The sequence below is a fragment of the Saccostrea echinata genome, unplaced genomic scaffold, assembly GCF_033153115.1.
Source record: "Saccostrea echinata isolate AGI-Se365-2 ecotype Australia unplaced genomic scaffold, CSIRO_AGI_Sech_v1 ptg000054l, whole genome shotgun sequence".
NCBI classification, from domain to species: Eukaryota; Metazoa; Mollusca; class Bivalvia; order Ostreida; family Ostreidae; genus Saccostrea; species Saccostrea echinata.
This window is the reverse complement of record NW_026889803.1, coordinates 24,438,081-24,463,121: the sequence shown is the minus strand read 5'-3', so window position 1 is coordinate 24,463,121 and position 25,041 is coordinate 24,438,081. Positions and strand designations below refer to the sequence as shown.

The 25,041-nt window shown below is 34.9% G+C and overlaps 1 protein-coding gene across 1 annotated transcript in view; it reads right to left on the bottom strand.

Moving 5' to 3' along the window:
• LOC133206147 (vacuolar protein sorting-associated protein 53 homolog) overlaps positions 1 to 25,041 on the bottom strand; it is a 540,720-nt gene that overhangs the window by 24,847 nt on the left and 490,832 nt on the right. The window contains exons 16-17 of the mRNA XM_061342079.1: positions 18,839 to 18,908; positions 16,119 to 16,204 (exon numbers count right to left, since the gene is read on the bottom strand). Of these exons, the coding sequence (XP_061198063.1) occupies positions 16,119 to 16,204; positions 18,839 to 18,908 (156 nt within the window). The remainder of the gene's footprint in view (positions 1 to 16,118; positions 16,205 to 18,838; positions 18,909 to 25,041) is intronic.

The following is a 25,041-nucleotide window of genomic DNA, read 5'->3' as shown; positions in this document are numbered from 1 at the left end:
TTGAACATGTTTTTTGTTAAATTAAGTGTGAGCACACGTTTGTCGGCTCTTCTCCTTTTAATATGACATTATTTTGTTCAATATACAACTACAGTTTTCTTAAGAACAGCCGCCAAACATGCGCTGACTATGTATTCAGATGATGAAAAACGTGTGACCCTGATTATCTATTGATATTCAAGAAATCTTCAGGCACCATGCCTTCGATATTTATTTAGTTTACCTCGAAAAGAGCGTTTTAAATTCACATCTGTACCATGAATACACGGTTAAGATATTGGGGATTTATATGATGGAAAGAAATAAACATTTTATGAAACTTTAATTTACGGCATTTTTTCTGGCCAGATAAGTCTGCCCATTCTTTGAATCTACACTATCTGAGGATGCTTCCATATCAATATAACTAATCATGGTTTTGTTGTTCTTGAGAAGAAGATTTTTAAAAGTATTTTCTTATATATTCCTATGTAAAACATTGACCAGAAATTGTGTAGGACCCACCCTACCCCCCGGGGTCATGATTTGAACAAACTTGAATCTTCACTATCTAAGGATGCCTCAATATCAATATGACTAATCACAGCTTTCTTGTTCTTGAGAAGATTTTTAAACTTTTTTTCCTATAAATTCCTATGAAATTCTTTGATCCCCAATTGTGGAGGACCCACCCTTCCCCCGAGGGTCATGAATTTAATAAATTTGAATCTACACTATGTAATGAAGGTTTCACATAATTTTCAACTTTTCTGGCCCAAAGGCTCTAAGATGATTCTAAGCCAATAAGTAACTGAAAAAGCCAAGAAATTCCAAAAGTAAGTGACAGTGAACTACTTTTTGGTTCACACACTTTGTGGACTGAAGATGCATTAACTGACATAGTTTGATGATTCTAAGCCAATCTAACTGAAATAGCCAACAAATTCCAAAGTTTGATGATTCTAAGCAAATAAGTAACTGAAATAGCCAACAAATTCCAAAAGTAGGTCACGGTGACCTACCTTTTGGTTGACACACTCTGGGTACCAAAGATGCATCAACTGACAAAGTTTGATAATTACAAGCCAATCAGTTTCTGAAATATTAAAATTAAGCCATGAAATTGCAAAGTAGGTCATGGTGACCTACTTTTTGGTCGGTACACTTTGAGGACTCAAGATGCATCAACTGACAAAGTTTGATGATTCTAAGCCAAATAGTATATGAAATATGTAAATTAAGCCATGAAATTGCAAAAGTAGGTCAAGGTGACCTACTTTTTAGTTTGACACACTCCGAGGACTCAAGATGCATCAACTGATGATCCTATGCTTCAAAAAGCCCTAAATATGCCCCTTAAACAATTTGAAAATGAATACCTGTAAAATTCCCAAAGTAGGTCACTGTGAATTACTTTTTGAAAGATCTCTTTTAAGGCCCCTAGGTACATCAATTTACAGGGTTTGATGATTCTAAACCTCTTAGTATCTGAAATAATGACCTTTTATGTTTAGAAAATTATAAGTCATAAAATTCAGAAAGTAGGAGACCTACTTTATGGTTGACACACTTCAAGGTCCCATGATGCATAAACTGACAAGTTTTGATGATCATATGTTTCAAAGTATCCAAGTTATATATCAAAATTAAAATGAAAATGAATACCTGCAAAATTCAAAAAGTAGGTCACTTTTGAGTCAACATGATATGAGGTCCGAAGATGCATCAACTGAAAAATTGATGATCCTAGGCCTTATTAATGGGCAAAATATAAAAGATTAAACAAAACGTAAATTTTGGTCATCTTTGAAGTGACCTTGAGACCACGCCCTTTGCCCCAGAGTGAATCCCCCTGCAAATTTTAATCTACAACATATCCTCATCCTTGTATGAAATATGAAGATAACAAACAGCATTCAATCTCGAAAGTTCAATGAAGCGATACAAATTTGAAGCAGAGCAACACAGACCTCAAAATTTAGAGGTGGGATCAGGTGCCATGGAGGAGTGAGCATCCCCTGCCGACCGGTCACACCCGCCATGTGCTCCCTGTCATGATCGGGTAATAATGGAGAAATACGTAGACAGTTTTCAGTATATAAATAATGTCCCAACAATTGGTATGAAAAACGTCAGTCAGCATTTGACTCAAAGATAGGTTGTATGTGCTGACAAGGTCATTGTATCTAACTTGTATTTAAGTTTGGTGATAATTTAGATTTACCATCATCATCCATTTACAAGTGTAAAAGTTTCTTATTTTCTGAAAATTACACAATCTTGTTTGCACCATCCATAGAAAAACAAGATGTGTTTGTGAAACACTGATGCCCCAGTGTGGCAGCTTATGGTGAAGGTTAAAGTTTCTCAAATGCAAGTCAAACTCCAGGTCAAGAGATCAAAAATGTTGGTACCCAAAGAAAGGTCTTGTCTCGAGGAATATATCTGTGAAATATGAAAGCCCTAGACCAACTGTCGAAAAGTTATGGTGAAAGTTAAAGTTTTTTCAAAGTAAGTAAAATGGCAAGGTCAAGGTCAAATGGTGCCAAGGGAAGGTCTTGTCACAAGTGATACAGATGATCCTGAAATGTGAAAGCCCTAGAACTAAAAGTTCAAATGTTCAGGCCAATTTTTTTTTAAAGTCGGACAACTCCAAGGTCAAGGTCAATGTCAAAATTGTTGGTATCCAAAAGTGGGTCTTGTCACAAGGAATATATATGTGAAGTATGAAAACCCTAACACCAACTGTTCAAAAGTTATGGCCAAGGTTAAAGTTTTTCAAAAGTAGGTCAAACTCTAAGGTCAAGGTCAAAGGGTCAAAGTCGTTGGTATCTGAAGAAAGCTCTTGTCACAAGGAATGCATAAGTGAAGTATGAAAGCCCTAACTCCAACTGTTCAAAAGTTATGGCCAAGGTTAAAGTTTTTCAAAAGCAGGTCAAACTCCAAGGTCAAAGTCAAAGTTGTTGGTATCTTAAGTAAGGTCTTGACACAAGGAATGCATACGTGAAGTATGAAAGCCCTAGCAGCAACTGTTCAAAAGTTATGGCCAAGGTTAAAGTATTTTCAACAGTAAGTCAAACTCCAAGGTCAAGGTCAAAGTTGTTTGTGTTCAAAGGAAGGTCTTGTCACAAGGAATACACATGTGAAGTATGAAAATCCTAGCACTAATTGTTCAAAAGATATGGCCAAGGTTAAAGTTTTTCAAAATTAATGTAGGTCAAACTCCAAGGTCAAGGTAAAAAGGTTAAAGCCGTTGGTATCTTAAGGAAGGTTTTGCAACAAGAAATACACATGTGAAATATGAAAGCCCTAGCATAAACTGTTCAAAAGTTATGGCCAAGGTTAAAGTTTTTTCAACAGTATGTCAAATTCCAAGGTCAAGGTCAAAGGGTCAAAGTTGTCGGTTTCCTAAGTGTGACACATGATGTCTGAAAATGCTAAATTTTACACTGAAAGACATTTTTAAGACACTAATACTTCACTAAATATTTCATCATCACAACATTTTATAGAATTCTGACAAAGGAAAAAAATATATTAATATTTCTATCAGATAGGTGCACTATTTTCTTAAAAAGCCTTAAAGAAAACACGCATTAAATGTGCCAACGGTCTATTAAAAACAAACGTTTTAACAAAATAGAAGATTTGGTAAATTTGCTTGATGGATGACGAAACAAAGGTACACTTTTTATAGTCGAAAAATAAGATCAACTAGATATCATTGAGATGGTGGCCATCTCAAAGGGCCCCGCTTTCAGCAACGAACATGAAAATGTAAGGTAGCTGAAAAGGGTTTATTTTGAAGAGGAACTTTTGTGTACTATTAAGGAATGTGTTGTTTGAGTTTAAAGGGCTTCTAAGTCATCCATGTTATAATAAAAAATGGCACGAAAATCACGAGTGTTCCATACCCTCTTTCAAAAAACGGCACAAAAATCATGAATGTTGCATATCCTCTATCAAAATTTGGAAGGAAAATAACAAATGTTCCATACCCTAAGTCAACTGGTAAAATTTGAGGCTGACTGGACTTAAGGGAAAGAAATTATGCGTATTTTAAACAGAGAGGCTATTTTTGACCTTGACCTAGAAACTTCATTCAAGGTCACTGCACATCCATTGACCACTGGCACTCTGTGAGTGAAGTATGAGCCATATTGGACCAAGAAGAGAGAAGACATGCTCCAGACAAGGATTTTTCATATAATTCTGCTATAACCTGAAGTCGCCCGCGTGGCGCAGTGGTTAGAGTGTCTGCTCTAAAGTCGTGGAGTAAGGAGTTGATCCTTACGTCGCGGGTTCGAATCCCACTGTGGGACGTGGAGACCGGTCCTTATGATGAGACCATATATAAACCGAGGTCCCGTGTCGCAGTAGGTGCTGGCACAAAAAAAATCCCTCACTGCTCAATGGCCGTAAGTGCCGAGTATAGGACAAAATTTGCAGCTCTCCACCGGCAAGTGGTGGCGTCTCCATATGAGTGAAAAATTCTTGAGAGGGACGTTAAACAACATACAAACAAACAAACATAGCTATAACCTTAACCTTAGACCTAGAAACATGGTTGAAGGTCACTGCACACACTTTACCCAAAGACACTCTGTGGGTGAAGTATGAGCCAGATTGGGCCAAGGAGAGAGAAGATATGCTCTGAACATGAGATCTTGGATGGACAGACAGACTGATCACTATAGGGCGCCCGCAGAGCGGGGTCCTAATAATAAAGATGTGGAATCAAAGAAAAAGGTGTCATTTTATTATGGTAAAAAGAAGCAAGGGCTTCAAACATATTTTATTAGTTTTCATGCATTTCATGAGGTCCAGTAAAACATGTACATACATCCAAATGAATTACTAGCAATGGTAACTTTTATGTTCAAATTGTACTAAGGAAAATTAAACAGATTTCCTGTAAAGGAAGTCAAAATAGTGGTCCCCAGGGTAATTTTCCTGTATCTGACAATGCAGCTGCAAATAAGGTTAGAGAAATAAATAAGATTTTGAAGATAAGAAAGTATATAGAGCTTTTCCATCACCCATTTCATTAAATCTCAGCCATTGTGAGATCTTTTTATTTCCCAAATGCATGAAAACAAAGAAAGAAAGATTGAACAATATCAGATATGTCTTGGGAAATGACATTCATCAGTGTCTTTGGGGCATCCCTTAAGATGAGTATGCTGTTTTCTGTTCATGGGTACAAAGACCTAAGACATGGGTAAAGGGTAAAAGACAATGCCTTGAGGGATTGAAACTAGTAAAAATATGAATTACGTCCTTTTTTTATTTTTAGATGACATTTTGCATTATTTATTGAATGACCCTCATACAAGTACACGTTATTGAAATAGAAACAAATCTGTTGACTTTGTGTTATTTTTATTTTATTTAGTTTTAATGGGCCAGCCTGGAGTTATAAATATGTAAATAAAGGACAAGGTATGGTAACGGCCGAATCTTGCCCCTAATTTGATGTAAAAATCAGAACACAGTTGAAACTGTGATACTTTGTAGTTAAGAACTTAAAATGAGGCTTGTTTTAAAACCAGCACTAATTTTGATTCAAAGATTACACGGAGGCCACAAGAGGGTGCAGAAGTAGGACATTTTCCCAAATTTCCTCAATTCTGGAGAATGAGATACTTTAAATTCACTTCGGAAAACATAGAGCACAAGCTTGCCTATCTGAGGTTTTTATATACAAGATACATCCGATACTAGTGTATGAAATATATAAATCTGGTAGATAGGCAAGCTTGTGCTCTGTGTTTTCTGAAACAAAATGTGCTGTAAAATCGATGAAAAATTTCATAATCAAAAGCCTGAAAGGCTTCAATGACGTCGAAGAAGAAAAACAATTTCAAAAGATCATTTTGAATTTGAAGATAGCAATAAGTCAAGTGAGTGACTCAGGAGAAATAATAAAAAAAATAGTTTTAAACAAAATATCACAATTACAGTCTGGGGCCTTATGTCATGGTCCGAATGGAGCAGGGTTCGAATTGACCAGACACCGTCGAACATGTTTCATGCTAAATTCTTTTCAGTCAGTTGAAGAACTATGAAGGATTTCATAAATTTATATAATATTTTTTCTAATTGCCAATGTCAAAGCGTTGTATTAGTGATTGCATCTAAACTACAACCAAGACTGTTCTGTTACAATTACGATCGAGTTACGATCGGGCGTGGTATACGGTATACTGGGAAATGGAGGAAATAGAGAAATACAGTAATACTGGTCAACATCATCGGTTTTTAGGATAAAGTTGGTCAGAAGATTGTAAAAGTAAAGCTAAGATTTACAAATTCAATCTTTTCAGTCTTATAGTATTCGTGTTTATGTAATTTTGTAAATTATTTTACCGCCTGTTGGGTTTTTTATTGTTCCACGGTTATCGTTCCAAAATGTTATTCATGTCATTCGACGCACCTTTCTGTAGAAATTCATCCGCAACAACCATCACGTTTTTATTGTGTGAAAATAAAACATAATATCGTTGTTTTGTAAAAGAATTAATTGTAGATACAATTGATGCAATTTCATTTTCAAGCTATAATTATTCATTGTGAGCGTTTTAAAAGAAATTGGTTTATAGCTATTGCTATTTTCTATTGCGGATGCATCCACTGACACATTCGGTCGCGTACATCCCTTGGCGATTTCACTTGGCCGATCGCTAGATGACGTTCGAGCTCCAAGAGCTCGACGTCATAAAAATCAGAAAATTCGGAAATTGACATATTTTCTGACCTTCCTGTGACCTTTGTGTACCCCATAACTTAAAACCAATACTCATTTTGTGGCAGGGGTGACAACAGGTTTTTATTGATAAACTGTTGAATCATTCTAAAAAAACACCCCAAACCAGGGGCCAAAAAGAAGTCTAAGCCTATCTTGACCTTTGATTGATTGATTGATTTAATTTTGAAATAGGTTTTCTCTATCAATCTATGTGACTTAGACGACCATCTAAGTAATAATCAAAAGATAAAAACTATTAAGTTTTCATGCCTTTCTGTTTTTTAATCAGTACATGTATATCACTCGGTCGCTTGCACCTCCTCTGCCTGATAAATAGATGTCGAATATTTGCCGACTGAAAAAAATATGGGCACATTTATTGAAAATAAAATTACCTAGGTTCTTACTATCAAATTAATTGACGGATGATTCTAATATCAATTCACATCAAATTCGAAAAAAAAAATTGACACATAAAAAAAAATTAATTTTTCCAGTTTACTTGCAAATTCGCCACAACTTAGAGCAGTTTAAATAATTTGTTATTAATATGATATTTCATGAAAATTTGACGGCGTATTCTCCATAAGATCGATATAAATGGGAATTAATAGTTAGTGTTTAGCGAAAAGAATGATTTCCTTTCAATTATCTATACTTATAAATTAACAAATTTTGCAAATAAACTCCGAAACGAGTGCACCTGAGTTCCTAATTACTCCTCTAACAATGCACTATATACAAGATGTTGTCCGTAAACTATATTTAGATTTCACTTGCATAGTAAGTATCGTACATTAAATTAAAAGTCTACTTTCATTTTCTATAAACAGCCATGAAATAGCAAAAACGTGAGTACGGTGGAGTTTCTGGTTGGCGGATCTAAGTTACTGGCAATTTTTAATGAAACTGACAACAAGCAATCGTTTATTTATTTCATAAAACGTCATCACTGAATTATTCAATCAAAACTTTATTTAAATGATATAAAAGAAAGAAGTTGTGATAACCGATTAAAAAGGGAAATGTGCAAACTATTTTCGTCATTCACCAATCTTGATATTGACGGAAGCTTCTAGAACATCATAAAGCATCAAGCCCGATGTTAAAGAGAAAAAAAAAAACGAGGCGATTATAGCTGCATGAACATAAAAAAGGCTTTTGTGTGAATGGTCATTGAAATAATGGTAAATCATTGATAACACTATAAGTTCTGAATATATTTATATATCGAAAGACTATAATTACATATATGTTGTAGGTTTTCCTAATAAATTTATCGGTAAAATTTGTATATATATTCCTTACTGAGAGCATCGTGGCAACGAACCCGAAGTACAATTTGTATTTCGTAATAAACTTGCTTACAAGAAAAGAGAAAATAATAGATAAGGTAGTGTTCAAATACAATTAAAGGTATAAACTTTTGTGCTTTAATCAACACATTTCAGTTTTTTTTTTCTCTCTGCTATTTCATTGGGCGTTAAAAGCTAATTTTTACACAGGTGCTTGGTTCTTGGTTTATAAATATGTTTGTACCTTAATACTGATATGTAAAAAGAAGTAAAGTACATATTTTACATATCAATAAGGTACATACATATTTATAAATCAAGACCCAAGTACCTGTGAATCCCCCCCCCCCCCCAATCAATTTATCAGTAAAAAGTGCATATCCGCTACTTTTATCCTTGATGGAAATGAAATAAGAGCATCTGAAGTACAATATCCATAACATAGTATATCAGGTTTCACAATAAACGTCAATTAATGAAATTGTTATTTTTTCAAGCTTTTACAAAAAGGGGAGGGGGTGGGGGGTGGAGACGTACATCTACTTCATGCTTGATTTTGAACAAAGTATTTCTTCCTGCTATATGCCTGTAGGCTGTCAGTAGAAACTACAATATATTTTCTGACGGTAGTGGTATAAATTCAATTCCCCGCGCTTGCGCGGGATTTCATCTAGTGGAATTTAAAATAAATGGAAATTCAATTTAATGACTCAAGTTTTAAGGTCATACAACACGCAAGTGTCAGCTTATCCCATTTTTTCATACGAATGATACGCAATTTTTATACAAATATTAAAGTCTGGAAGATGGGCAAATATGATCTACATATAAACCATTTCTTGTTATTGTTGTAACATCTCTCGGTTTTCTATTAGCCAAAGCCTACAAAATCATGATTTCTCATCAAAAAAATACTTTTTAGGAGACTACGCACAACAAATGAAGGACAGAAAAATTCATTAAATTACATCATATTATCAAAAATTAATATTGCGTGAAAAAACTGTGAATGTATTCTTGCCATGTGTAAATCTTTACAGCTTATTACAGTGTATACATCTGTAAGATAATAGAATTTAAACTATAAAACTTACTTTACTCAATGTTTTCATAAAACAGCCCCCCCCCCCCCCCCACCCCCCAGCTTTACATATACTGTAAATCATTTTTTTTTTTTTAAATTTGCCTTTTGAGATTTTTTTCAGGGGGGGGGGGGCTCTTAAAAGGTTTTGATTCATGAGAATATTAAATGTATTTAAAGCAGATTTTTCCCTCATTCATTGTCAATTCAAATTTCAAATTTGACATGAATGAAGTTTCACATTTCATAATTCATTGATAAAGCCAATGCTTGGAATAATATGTAGAATACATTAATTCTGCTTATTTTATCATAATTTTCTATGAACAAAAAAAATTTAAAACATTAAAATAACTTTCACACAATTTTTTAAACAATTGTCTGTCAAAACATTGAATTAATAATTCCCAGTAAACAAATAATTATTCATTCATTTATACAAAATAGTAACGATATGTTTTTTGATATAACGAAATTTTCACATTTAATTTTTTTTCCTTTAATATTTCATTTCAATATCAATTTTCATTATTCGTTTTCTTTTTTTCTTAATCCGTAATTTATACACATAGGAATACCTCCGTCTTTTTCCTGAAAAGGACAGTAAAATTAAATGCCTTCCGAATGCACAAGAAAACAAGAGGTCCATGGGCCGCAACGCTCACCTGAGTAACTTTGGCGCTGTTGTTCTTCACCAGACTTTCCCCCATGTAATACCTATTGTGGCCCCATCCTACCCCAGGGGTCATGATTTTAACAATTTGTAATCTACACTACTCAAGGATGCTTCCCCATAAATTTCAGCATATCTGGCCCAGTCATTCTGGAAAAGGAGATCTTAAAGGATTTTTCGTATATATTTCAATGTAAAAATTAGATTCCCTATTGTGGCCCCGCCCTACCCCATGGGGGTCATGATTTTAACAATTTAGAATCTACACTAGCCCAAGATACTTCCACATAAGTTTCTGGCCCAGTGGTTCTTGAGAAGAAGATTTTTAAAGATTTTTTTCTATATATTTCAATCTAAAACATGGATTCCCTATTGTGGCTCCACCCAACCCCCGGGGTCATGATTTAAAAATTAGAATCTACACTACCCCAGGATGCTTCTACATTAGTTTCAGCTTTTCTGGCCCAGTGGTTCATGAGAAGAAGATTTTTAAAGATTTTTTCAATCTATTTCAATGTAAAACTTGGATTCCCTATTGTGGCCCCGCCCTACCCCCGGGGGTCATGATTTTAACAATTAAGAATCTACACTACCCCAGGATGCTTCTACATAAGTTTCAGCATTTCTGACCCAGTGGTTCTTGAAAAGAAGACTTTAAAAGATTTTTTCTAAATATTTCAATGTACAACTTGGATTCCCTATTGTGGCCCCACCCTAAACCCAGGGGTCTTGATTTTAACAATTTAGAATTTACACTACCCAAGGATGCTTTCACATAAGTTTCAGCTTTTCTGGCCCAGTGGTTCTTGAGAAGATTTTTTAATGACACTACCCTATTTTTGCCTTTTCTTGATTATCTCCCCTTGTAAAGGGGCTTGGCCCTTAATTTTAACAATTTAAGTTCCCCTTCACCCAAGGATGCTTTGTACCAACTTTGGTTAAAATTGACCCAGTGGTTCTTGAGAAGAAGTTGAAAATGTGGAAAGTTTACAAACGGACGGACAGACAGATGGACGACAGACAACTGGTGATCAGAAAAGCTCACTTGAGCTTTCAGCTCAGGTGAGCTAACAAGAGGCCCAAGGGCCTTAACAGTCACCTGAGTATAATACAACAATTTCGAAGTTAAATACACTGATAGATGAAGCAATGTGCCCTAAAGCAAGAGAAGTAGGAAGATCAGGATCAACAAAATAATTAGTCTAGTATTCAGTATCAACTCATAAATTAAGTTCTAATCTGTCCCCCACTTAACACTATCACCATGCAGACTATTGACAAACTATTAGTGCTTCTGTACTATTTTTAAACCCATATTAAGACCTCTAGCATTGACCTCTCTTATGGTCTTTTAAGAACTTTTAACTTACAGGTCTACCTGATTATTAAAACTAAGACAGTACTTTTTTAATTATACGATAAACATTCTTGCATAATTATCTTATTCTATTAACCTTTCAAATAAATTATTTACAGTGATTAATTATCAAAGGTGAATGGAAAAGGGGAATAACTTCTCTCAGTAGAATACAAATTAATAGAGCCCTGCCCAGGACCAGAATGCTTAGACGAATGGTCCAGATGTTTAAAAATCTGGTAGAAATATGCTTACTCATATCATTTAAACTTTTACTCAGTTTGCTTCCGATATGCCCAGAAGCAGAGAAGAATTTCACAGGTACAATGCATTTTCACTACAGATTCAACAAAGCCTTACCCTAACACCAGAACCCAAGACCATGGGTCAAGAAATTTACAAATTTGGAAGAGTTACCCTCATCATCATAACTATGGACTTCAAAGAATTAACACTTTCCCACTATATTATCAACCCCCCCCCCCCTCGTTATGCCAGAACCCCTGACCCTAGGACCACAAGATTTAAAAATTCTGTTCAAAGCTCCCATTTTCATCATAGCTAAGCAATTTATTTATCAGCTCAACACTAAGGAGCAGACAGGATTAATTAATGATTAATTAATAGAATTATAGAATTAATGCTTTTTCACTATATAATCACTAGAGCCCCCCCCCTTCCTCAAGAACCCCAAAAACTGAGGCCATATATTTAAAAATTTTGGAAGAGGCATCCTTGTCTATCATAATCATGCACTTAGTTTGTTTAAATAATATCCAGTAGCAGAGAAGAAGATTTTCAAAGAATCAATGCATTTTCACTATATAATCAATAGAGCCCCACCCTAACACCAGAACCCCTGACCCTGGGGCCATGAAATTCACAATTTTTTAAAAGGCTTCCTTATGCATCATAACCATACACTTAGTTTGTTTAAATAGTCTCCAGTAGCAGAGAAGAAGATTTTCAAAGAATCAATGCATTTTCACTATATAATCTATAGAGCCACGCCCTAACACCAGAACCCCTGACCCTGGGGCCATGAAATTCACAATTTTGGAAGAGGCACTCTTGCTCATCATAACTATGTACTTAGTAACTTTATTTAATACCCAGGAGCAGAGAAGAAGATTTTCAAAGAATTAATGCATTTTCACTATATAATCTATAGAGCCCCACCCTAACACCAGAACCCCTGACCCTGGGGCCATGAAATTCACAATTTTGGAAGAGGCACTCTTGCTCATCATAACTATGTACTTAGTAACTTTATTTAATACCCAGGAGCAGAGAAGAAGATTTTCAAAGAATTAATGCATTTTCACTATATAATCTATAGAGCCACGCCCTAACACCAGAACCCCTGACCCTGGGGCCATGAATTTCACAATTTTGGAAGAGGCACTCTTGCTCATCATAACTATGTACTTAGTAACTTTATTTAATACCCAGGAGCAGAGAAGAAGATTTTCAAAGAATTAATGCATTTTCACTATATAATCTAAAGAGCCCCACCCTAACACCAGAACCCCTGACCCTGGGGCCATGAATTTCACAATTTTGGAAGAGGCACTCTTGCTCATCATAACTATGTACTTAGTAACTTTATTTAATACCCAGGAGCAGAGAAGAAGATTTTCAAAGAAATAATTGCCTTTTCACTATATGATCTATATAGCCCCACCCTGGGGCCAGAACCCCTGACCCTGGGGCCATGAATTTCACAATTTTGGTAGAGGGCTCGATGCTTATTACAATGATGCCAACAGTTTGACTGCTTGATGTCCAGGAGTAAAGAAGAAGATTTTTAAAGATTGCATTATTTTTGGTGGTTTTAGCCCCACCCCTCAGGCCCCAGGGGTGCAGGGACCATGAAATTCACAATTTTTGTTCCCCTTTACCCATAAATGCTATATACAAAATTTGGTTGAAATTGGTTGAGCGGTTCTAGAGAAGAAGTTAAAAATGTTCAAAAGTTAACGCACGACGGACAAAAACAGATAGCAATAGGTCACCTGAGTGACTCAGGTGACCTAAAAACGCAAAACATGATAATGCAAAACATGATAAATGCAACATACGATATGATAAATGGAAAACCTGATAGGATACTTGCACGATATGACATGATAGAATTGTCAAGAATAACATTGTGGGTACTGTATGTATCTAAGTGTAGTTTACTTGTGTTCCAAGTTATTTTGAAATCAGCCCAAAACTGAAGAAGGAACAGCGTTTTGAAATTATTTCACAGAAATTTGTATTTTTAGTAACCATGGCAACACCATTCATTGATATCAAAAAACCAATACAAAGAATTATGTATCTTGCATAATCTAATAGTGTGCCAAATTATACTGAAATCAGACCAAAACTGTAGGAGAAGTAGCATTTTGAAAGAATTTCACAGAAATTTCTATTTTTAGTAATCATAGCAACATCGTTCATTGAAATCAAAAACTGATACACAGAATTATGTATCTTAGTGTAGTCTATTAGAGTGCCAAGTTATTTTGAAATCTGACCAAAACTGTAGAAGGAGAAGTGTTTTGAAAGTATTTCACAGAAATTTCTATTTAAGTTACCATGGCAACACCGATCATCGAAATCAAAAACCGATAAAGAGAATTATGTTTCTTTGTGTAGTCTATTAGTGTGCCAAGAAATATTGAAATCAAACCAAAACTGTAGGAGGAGTAGCAGTTTGAAAAATTGTTTACAGACAGACAGACAGGTCGCCCATGCAGTGGTAAGAGTGTCTGCTCTAGAGTTGTGAAGTAAGGAGTTGATTTTTATGTCGCAGGTTCAAATCCCACTGTGGGACGTGGAGACCAGACCTTTGGATAAGACCCTATAAACCGAGGTAGATGCTGGCACAAAAAAGATCCCTCACTGCTCAATGGCCCTGAGTGCCAAGCATAGGTCAAAATTTGCAGCTTTCCACCGGCAAGTGGTGGCGTCTCCATATGAGTGAAAAATTCTCGAGAGGAAGTTAAACAACAAACAAACAAACAGACGGACAGACAGCTAGACAGACGGACGGATGATGGACACCTAAATATCGCATAAGCTCTTCTGGTCTCTGACCAGTAGAGCTAAAAATTACATACTACAAGAGGCCCAAGGGCCTTAACAGTCACCTGAGTACAATACAACAATTTCGAGGATCCATAAACTGATAAATTAAACTTTGTTGCCCAAAAGCAAGAAAAATAGTAAGATAAGCATCAACAAAATAATTGGTATAGAATCTATCTGTCCCCCATACTATTACCATGCAGACTTTTAACAAAATGTCTATTTTTAATCCCAAATTACTACTTCTCACATTGGTCTCTCTTGGCCTTTGAAGAACATTAAAAAAGATAAGTTATTTTTGCCTCACTTTTTATTCATCTATTATTTCCAAGTCTACCTGATCATTAAAACTATGGAAGTACTTTCTCTATTATACAATAAATATTCTTGCATAATTCTCTTATTTCATTAACTTTTCAAATACATTATTTACAGTGATTAATTATCAAAGATGAATGGCAAAAGGGGAATAACTTTGCTCAGCAGAATACAAGTTCATAGAGCCCTGTCCAGGACCAGAACACTTGACTAATTGGTCCAGGTGTTCAAAATTCTGGTAAAATACCCTTGCATATTGAAAACCAGGAGAGAGAAGATTTTCAAATAAATAATGCATTTTCACTACATATATCAATTGAGCCCCACCCTGACACCAGAACCCCTGACCCAGGGGCCATGAAATTCACAATTTTGGAAGAGGCAACCATGCTCATCATAACTATGATCTAAGTTAGTTAATTTAATACCCAGGAGCAGAGAAGAAGATTTTCAAAGAATTAATGCAAATAATCAATAGAGCCCCGCCTACCACCTGAACCCCTGACCCAGGGGCCATGAAATTCACAATTTCTGAAAAGGCAGCCATGTTCATCATATATATGTTATTTATTTAATATCCAGGAGCAGAGAAGAAGATTTTCAAAGAATTAATGCATTTTCACTATATAGTCAATAGGGCCCCGCCCTAACACCAGAACCCCTGACCCTGGGGCCATGAAATTCACAATTTTGGAAGAGGCATTCTTGCTCATCATAACTATGTACTTAGTTACTTTATTTAATACCCAGGAGCTTAGAAGAAGATTTTCAAAGAATTAATGCATTTTCACTATATAATCTATAGAGCCCTGCCCTAACACCAGAACCCCTGACCCTGGGGCCATGAAATTCACAATTTTGGAAGAGGCACTCTTCCTCATCATAACTATGTACTTAGTTACTTTATTTAATACCAAGGAGGAGAGAAAAAGATTTTCAAAGAATTAATGCATTTTCACTATATAATCAATAGAGCCACGCCCTAACACCAGAACCCCTGACCCTGGGGCCATGAAATTCACAATTTTGGAAGAGGCACTCTTGCTCATCATAACTATGTACTCAGTTACTTTATTTAATACCCAGGAGCAGAGAAGAAGATTTTCAAAGAAATAATGCATTTCACTATTTAATCAATAGAGCCCCGCCCTAACACCAGAACCCCTGACCCTGGGGCATGAATTTCACAATTTTGGTAGAGGGCTCAATGCTTATTAGAACAGTTTGACTGCTTGATGTCCAGGAGTAAAGAAGAAGATTTTTGAAGATTCCATTAATTTTGGTGGTTTTAGCCCCACCCCTCAGGCACCAGGGGGGCAGGGACCATGAAATTTTTGTTCCCCTTCACCCATAGATGCTATATACCAAATTTGGTTGAAATTGGTTGAGCGGTTTCAGAGAAGAAGCTAAAAATGGTCAAATGTTAACACACGTCAGATGATGATGGACGAAAACGGATAGGAATAGATCACCTGAGTGACTCAGGTGACCTAAAAATACAGAGTTTTATAGGAGTTGTGAACCAAGTTACTGTCAGCTGAAATTTGAGAAAAAACTCTTGTTAATTATGTAATTGTGAAAGGGGTTACCTGGTGGGAGCTTTTCTAACCACATGAGATCCAAGGGAAGGCAAATCCAGAAAAATTGTTTTTAGGGAGTGTGTGTCTAACAGCAGCTGTTAATATAAATACAATTTAATTATTCAAGATATTAAGGTACTTTAAACTATACATAACCAACCATTCTTCAAAAAGAGGATATTCTATGTTTTATTTTTGGTTATAGAAATAATTTCATGAGTAAGAGAGCACTTTTTTTTAAAAAAATACTCTCGAAAGTGCTATGCACAAATAAGAAAAGATAAAAAAAAATTCTATTTCATGAGTGAAAAGAATTTAATACCAAACTAAAAAAAAAAAAGAAAAAAAAAGAAAAAAAACATTGAGTTTACCATTCATTGACATTTTCTTTGATTTTTCTTTTGCCACTGTCTATTTGTAAAGCAAAGAGTGATTGTGATATTGAAGTTATTTTTGTAAACACATTAAGACATTAACGAGGTTCGCTCCTGGGCTTTTGAGCAGATTTTTATCTTAACCTCTATTTCAAAAATTCTGCATAATGTTTTAATTCTTACAATAAATTTGGATTCTACAATGCCAGTTAAACCATATTCAGTTAAAACTCCATGATTAAATTCCATACCAAAAGCATTAAGTGAGGAACTATATTTTGTGGCGGAAGGTGTTTTAGAAGAAAATTATCATTTTTTCTCTTTCGAAGTATTTAAAATATGTTAAGTTTGGATTCCCATTTTTACATGCAGTCTGCACACAGAGTTATTTTGTGCAGTGAACTGTTTTATACTGGTCCTGAATTATATATTAAATAAACTGTCATGAATTCTATCATCAAATTTGATAAATATAGCAAATATATTGTGAAAATCAAGAAAAAAAATAGCCTTAATTTAAGCGTAAAATTAGCACTATTTTTTTTGTTGTCACAAATTTTAATGTGTCTATTCAAGATGAAATAAGACTGTGTTTGTTCCCATAATATATTTGAATAAAAAATATTTGAGGAAAACCTGTAAAAATTGATATATGTGTAAGACGTATTTACAGTGCAAAAAGGTCAAACTAAATCCTCTGTAGCGCCAAAAGAAAAGCATTGACCCCTATTTTTTGTTTTGATTTTTAATTAAGCTATGTGTATAAATTCTAAAAATATACTTGATAAAAAATTCTCATTACTTTTGATGGCAGGATCCAACCTCCTTAACAACAAGTTGGAAAATCTTTGGCAGTTTTAATCTTTATGGTTTATTTGCTCTTACTATCTTATAACAGGGAACATTTTCTTTATAACACTCTTTGAAAAGCAAATGAAAATCTTGAGGTCTACCATGCTCTTGATATTTTACAGTGAAAAATATCACTTTTGGTATATTTATGGTAAAATATCACTGTCAAAATAACTTTTATTCGATGGCTAAATTACATAATTTTAATGTTAAAAATGTAATAATTATAGGTTACATTGATGTAGATTTTAAGTCAAATTCCACATTTTCCCTCTCCCTCAGCTAGTATAAATTGTGACATTGGTCTGCCAATGAGTCAAGTTTTGAAAAATGCATCTACCAATAGAATACAAAACACCTTTCCTATTTTTCTTTCTTTTTTTATTTTAAAAAATATCATGCTCAACATTGTTTCATTTTTCTATACTAATCATTATGGAGACATTTTTTTTATCTTATACATGTAAGTACATAGACAAGCAATTTTGTGGCTGGGTTTTTCTTAAGTTATGTCACTGGTGATTTGAGTTGTCAAGGATTTTTTGAGAAGCATACTTTAAATAACTACTCAATAGCATTATTCAAAATCACAAAGAAAACTGGGGCCCAATTTGCATCTTACTGAGCAACAGTACAATTAATTTGACCTTTTTTCACTTAAATTGTAACTATTAGGTTAATCACTTTAACCTTAATAACATTTTACGAAATATAATCATGAAAATAAATATAATCTTATTTTATGTAAAATAGTTTGAATAATATTAATCATTGAATAAATGCTGCAAATTAATGTGCATAAAGTATTTTGTGACCTTTTTGCACTAAAAAATATTATATCAGGGGTTTTTAAAATCTAGATAAATATTTTCTTGTATAAAGCATTTTAATGACTTTTAAAAGCATTTATTGGTTGAATGCATAATGTAATTTAAAAAATTGACAGAAAATGTTGGGGTTAGTGATGTAAATTTTGAAATATAGGTCAAAATATGCTATTTTCAGGCAAATAACAAAGTAAATTTTTGAAATATGTCTTCATTTTTTGGCAAGGTCTGTTGAGTGAATGTGTAAAATTTGTTTTAAAAATATTAATTGAAACCATATTTAAAATTCCTAGCACATAATAATGAAAAAAAATTCTCCTAGTAAAAATATGTAATACTAAAGTTCCGAGCAATTAAATCAAAGAAATGTGTAGATTTTAAAAATTTTCTCCTAAATTCCTTCCATCACAAGAAATAGTCCCTCATTAATCTTGTTTCTTAACAATTTTGTGACCAGTTTTTAAATTGAATATTGTGTAATTTGCAGTGTTTAACTCATATCTGCTGTAAAAATTGAATATAAATTGAATTGACTATAAATAATTTTGAAGTTAGAGGTCCTGACCAAATGTTTTTCAAAAGCTGATGGGTGACATACCTTTAATTAAGCAGCAGTAACATCACATCTGTAAGATTGATCAAATTTGTTACCAGGTAGAACAATGAGTAAATTTACCTGCTCAGCAGCCACTGTGTTAATGTTCTTGCATTTAAAGAGATGGCTGATAAACTTGGGTATGAAGGAACTAAAAATAGATTTAAAACAAGAGGCCCATAGGCCACAATGCTCACCTCAGTATCTTTGGCCCTGTTGTTCTGCATAAGATTTTACCCCAATATAAATGTATACCTGTGTAAAAATTTTGATTGCTTTTTGTGGGCCAACACTTTAAACAGAGGCAAAAATTTTAAATGAAAATGAATCATCTTCACTACCAGAGGATGCTTCCACATTATTATGATTCATTATGGATTTGCTGTTCTTGAATATATTTTTCCTATCTATTTCAATGAAAAAATTTGATCCCGTATTGTGGCCCCACCCTACAACCGGGAACTATAATCTGAACAAATTACAATCAACACTACCTAAGTTAGCTGTCACAAAAGTTCCAGCTTTTCTGGCCCAATGGTTTTAGAGAAAATTTTTAAAGATTTCTTTTTAATCAATGTAAAACTTTGATCCCCTATTGTGGCCCACCCTACTCTCTGGGGCCATGAACTGAACAATTAAGAATCTATATTTTCTTAGGAAACTTCTACCTAAGTTTTAGCTTTTTGGGGTCAATGGTTCTTTAGAAGATTTTTAAAGATTTTTTCTATATATTTCAATGTACAAATTTGATCCCCTATTGCACCCCCTTCCCCTGGGGTCATGATGTAAACAATTTAGAATCTACAAGAACTCAGGAAGCTCTCATGCAAGTTTCAGGGTTTTTTTTTTACCTAGTGTTTCTTATTTTTTAATAACCCCACCTTTTTTTGTCTTTTCTTGATTATCTCCCCTTGGAAGGGGGTTGGACCTTCCACAGTTTAGAATCCCCTTTACCCATTGATGTTTTGTGCCAACACTTGTTAAAATTGGCCCAGTGGTTCTTGAGAAGTTGAAAATGTGAGAAGTTTACGGATAGACAGACAGATGGAAGCTGGACAACAGGTGATCAGAATAGCTCACTTCAGCATTCTGCTCAAGTGAGCTAATAATTGTTAAAAAATAATATACCACTAAAAAAAATTCTGAAGTCTTTGATGATACCATATTTCACTAATTTGAAATTATAAAAATGTAAGAATAAAGCTGCACTAGCTTGGATCAAATTGAAACATTTCAATACTTCCCTTTATATCAGAGAGAAATATCAAAATAAATTTTCAGTAAACTAAAAAACAGGTGACTCATTATGGCTCAAATTAGATGATTTCTTAAAGTTTATAAGGCTCTGATCCCTTTTTTTCTTCCCTTATATGAGGGGCATTTGAAAAGTTCTGAGCTCTTTGCTAAAGTATTAACCATTTAACAGAAATATCACTGGACAAATCACAGTACTGGTGCAAAATATATACACATATTGTAACATCACTTTGTATTTTTTATTACGTAATAATTCTGAAAATGATGTCATAATGCTGTGTGTTTAGCATACAGACCATACAAGAGGCCCAAGGGCCTTGAATCACTCTTCTGATAAACTGTACAACCTATCATTTCTATCTGAAGCCTCCAAGTATCCTGTATATTTAGATAAACCCTTGAAATTTCAATTCACACTCTGAGAACCCAAGATGATTCTAAGCCAATTAGTACCTGAGAGTTGGTCATGGTGACCTACTTATCACTTGTCATTCTCTGAGGACCCATCAACTAAGTTTGATGATTCTAAGCCAATTAATACCTAAAATGTTTTTTTTTAAAAATTATAACCATAAAATTTTATAAGTAGGTCAAAGTGACCTACTTTTCAGTTGTTGTACTCCGAAGACCCAAGATACAACGATTGACAAAGTTTGATGATTCTAAGCCAATTAGAACCCAAAATATTTAATTAAAGTCATAAATTTTCAAAAGTAGGTCACGGTGACCTACTTTTCAGTCAACCTACTCTGAGGACCCAAGATGCATCAACTGACAAATTTTGATGATTCTAAGCCAAATAGTACCCGAAAATATTGAATACAGCCATAACATTTCAAAAGTAGGTCACGGTGACCTACTTTTCAGTCAACCTACTCCAAAGACCCAAGATGCATCAACTGACAAAGTTTGATGATTCTAAGCCAATAAGTACCTGAAATATTTAATTAAAGCCATAAATTTTCAAAAGTAGGTCATGGTGACCTACTTTTCAGTTGTCATACTCCGAGGACCCAAGATGCATCAACTGACAAAGTTCTGATGATTCTAAGCCAATAAGTACCTGAAATATTTAATTAAAGCCATAAATTTTCAAAAGTAGGTCACGGTGACCTACTTTTCAGTTGTCATACTCCGAGGACCCAAGATGCATCAACTGACAAAGTTCTGATGATTCTAAGCCAATTAGTACCAGTAATATTTAATTAAAGCCATAAATTTTCAAAAGTAGGTCACGGTGACCTACTTTTCAGTCAACCTCTTCTGAAGACCTAAGATGCATCAACTGACAAAGTTTGATGATTCTAAGCCAATAAGTACCTGAAATATTTAATTAAAGCCATAAATTTTCAAAAGTAGGTCACAGTGACCTACTTTTCAGTCGACCTACTCCGAAGACCCAAGATGCATCAACTGACAAAGTTTGATGATTCTAAGCCAATAAGTACCTGAAATATTTAATTATAGTCATATAAATTGAAAAGTAGGTCACGGTGACCTACTTTTCAGTTGACTTTTTTGAAGACCTAAGATGCATCAACTTACAAAGTTTTATGATCATAGGCCTCAAAATGTCCAAATTATGCCTCTAAAACGCTTTGAAATCGAATGCCTGCAAAGTTCAAAAAGTAGGTCACTGTGACCTATTTTTGAATAAAAATGTTTTATGGCCCCAAGATGCATCATCTTACAAGATTTCATGATTCTAAACCTCTCTGTATTCGAATTAATGGCCTTAATTGTTTTGAAAAAGATTAGCCATAAAATTCAAAAAGTAGGTCAAGGTGACCTACTTTTTAGTTGACGTACTTTGACAACCCAAGATACATCAGCTGACAAAGTTTGATGATCATAGGCCTCAAATTGTTCAAAATATGCTTCTAAATCATTTTCAAAAAGAATGGCCGCAAAATTTAAAAAGTAGGTCACCGTGACCTACTTTTTAGTCAACATGATATGAGGTCCATAGATGCATCAACTGACAAGATTTGATGATCCTAGTCCTTATATTAAGCAAAATATCAACATTTTAATAAAATGTAATTTTTGGTCGACTTTGAAGTGACCTTGAGACCACACCCTTTGCCCCAGGGTAAATACCCATGCAAATTTTAATCTACAACATATATCATCCTTTTGTGTAAGTTTAGTGATAATCTGCCCAGTGGTTCTTGAGAAGAAGATTTTTTGGCAACCAGTACTTTTGTTTCTATTTTCCTAATTATCTCCCCTTGTTTAAGGGCTACAACCCTAGTTTTAGAATAAACGGGAGCCCTTGGGCCAAGGATACCCTCTGACAAATTTGACAATAATTGGCCAAGGGGTTCTTGAGTTATGGCCCATATTCTAAAAAGTTTACACACACCGCACAAATGGCCATAGCATTAGCTCTTTGAGCCTTTGGCTCAGAAGAGCTAACAAGAGGCCCATGGGCCACATCGCTCACCTGAGCACATTGGCAAGGCAGAAGCACAAATCAGTTCAGTATTGAAAAGATTACGGGGGGGGGGGGGGGGGGGGGGGGGGGGGGGGCTTGAATTTTAAACTACCTGATGATGCTTCCATGTCAATATAACAAATGGCTTTGTTGTACTTGAGATGATTTTGTAAAAATTTGATCCCCCATTGTGGCTCCTCCCTATTCCAGGGGTCATCATTTGAACAAACTTGAATCTACACTATCTGAGGATGCTTCCATATCAATATGACTAAACATAGCTTTTCTGTTCTTGAGAAGAAATTTTTTTCTATATGTTCTTATGTAAAACTTTCGATCCCCCTATTGGGCCCCACCCTACCCTCGGGGGTCATCATTTGAACAAAATAGAATTTACACTACCTGAGGATGCTTCCATATCAAAATGACTAAACATGATTTTCAGTTCTTGAGAAGAAGATATTTTCCTATATGTTCCTATGAAAAATTTTCGATCCCCCATTATAGTCCATCCCTATCCCCTGGGGTCATCATTTTAACAAACTTGAATCTACACTACCTGAGGATGCTTCCATATCAAAATGACTAATCATGGCTTTGCAGTTCTTCATCAGAAGATATCTTCCTATACATTTCTATTTCAGACTTTTATCCTCCATTGTGGTCCCACCCTAACCCTGGGGGTCATGATTTGAACAAACTTGAATCTACACTACCTGAGGATACTTCCACATAAATATGATCAATCAGGGCTTTGCTGTTCCTGAGAAGAAGATTTTTAAAGATTTTTCCTATATATTTCTATGTAAAACTTTGATCCTCCATTGTGGTCCCGCCCTACCCCCGGGGGGTCAGGATTTGAACAAACTTGAATCTACACTACCTGAGGATACTTCCACATAAATATGATCAATCAGGGCTTTGCTGTTCCTGAGAAGAAGATTTTTAAAGATTTTTCCTATATATTTCTATGTAAAACTTTGATCCTCCATTGTGGCCCCGTCCTACCCCCAGGGGTCATGGTTTGGACAAACTTGAATCTACACTACATGAGGATGCTTCCATATCAATATGACCAATTAGGGCTTTGCTGTTATTGAGAAGAAGATTTTTAAAGATTTTTCCTATATATTTCTATGTAAAACTTTGATCCTCCATTGTGGCCCCGCCCTATCCCCGGGGGTCATGATTTGAACAAACTTGAATCTACACTACCTGAGGATGCTTCCATATAAATATGACTCATCATGGCTCTGCTGTTATTGAGAAGATTTTTAAAGATTTTTCCTATATATTTCTATGTAAAACTTTGATCCTCCATTGTGGCCCCGCCCTACCCCCGGGGGTCATGATTTGAACAAACTTGAATCTACACTACCTGAGGATGCTTCCATATAAATATGACACATCATGGCTTTGCTGTTCTTGAGAAGAAGATTTTTAAAGGTTTTTCCTTATATTTCTATGTAAAACTTTGATCCTCCACTGTGGCCCCGCCCTACCCCCGGGGGTCATGATTTGAACAAACTTGAATCTATGCTACCTGAGGATGCTTCCACATGAGTTTCATCTTCCCTGGCTTTGTGGTTCTTGAGAAGAAGATATTTAAAAGATGCTATTAATTTTTCACTAATTCTTTATTATCTCCCCTTGAAAGAGGGCGTGGCCCTTCATTTGAACAAATTTGAATCCCCTTCACCCAAGGATACTTTGTGGCAAGTTTGGTTAAAATTGGCCCAGTGGTTCTTGAGAAGAAGTCGAAAATGTGAAAAGTTTACAGACGGACAGACAGACAGACGGACAGACGGACTACAGACAAAATGTGATCAGAAAAGCTCACTTGAGCCTTCGGCTCAGGTGAGCTAAAAAGTGAAGTGAAGTAAAATTTTGAAGTCAACTTTTGTTCATTACTTGGTTGCACGCTAACGGACACAAATGCCAGTTGGAAGAATGTTTAGGTAGACTACAGTCTATCATATGAAGTCATCAGGAGCTCCTTTACTTCTGAAGTGGTTTAAGTGTGAGTCAAACATAGCATGCCATTATCGAATCTTGTGCAAAATATTGGATAAAAAAGACATTGCTATGAGAAAATGACAAAGTTTAATAATCAAAGGAGAATAGTTGACGGTGTTACAGAATTTGCTGGCATTAATTCGTCTGGTGTTTTAACCAATTTTGTGGGAACAATACAAGAGGTCCAAGGACTTAGAATCACTCTTCTGAGAAACTGTACAACTTATCTCTTCTATTATAAGCCTCTTAGTATCCCACACTTGAAATTCCAAAAGTAGGTCATCATGACCTACATTTTGATTAACACTTTCTGAAAACCCAAGATGCATCAAATGACAATTAAAGTTTGATGATTCTAAGCCCCTTATTTTCTTAAATATTCAGATATAGCCATAAAATGCCAGAAGGTCAGTGACTTACATTTTGGTTAGTATACGCTGAGACCCCAAGAGGTATCAACTGACAAAGCTTGATGATTCTAAGCCTCTTATTATTTGCATAATTGCTTAATCTATAAGTAGGTCACAGTGACCTACTTTTTATTTGACACATTCTAAGGACTCAAGATGCATTA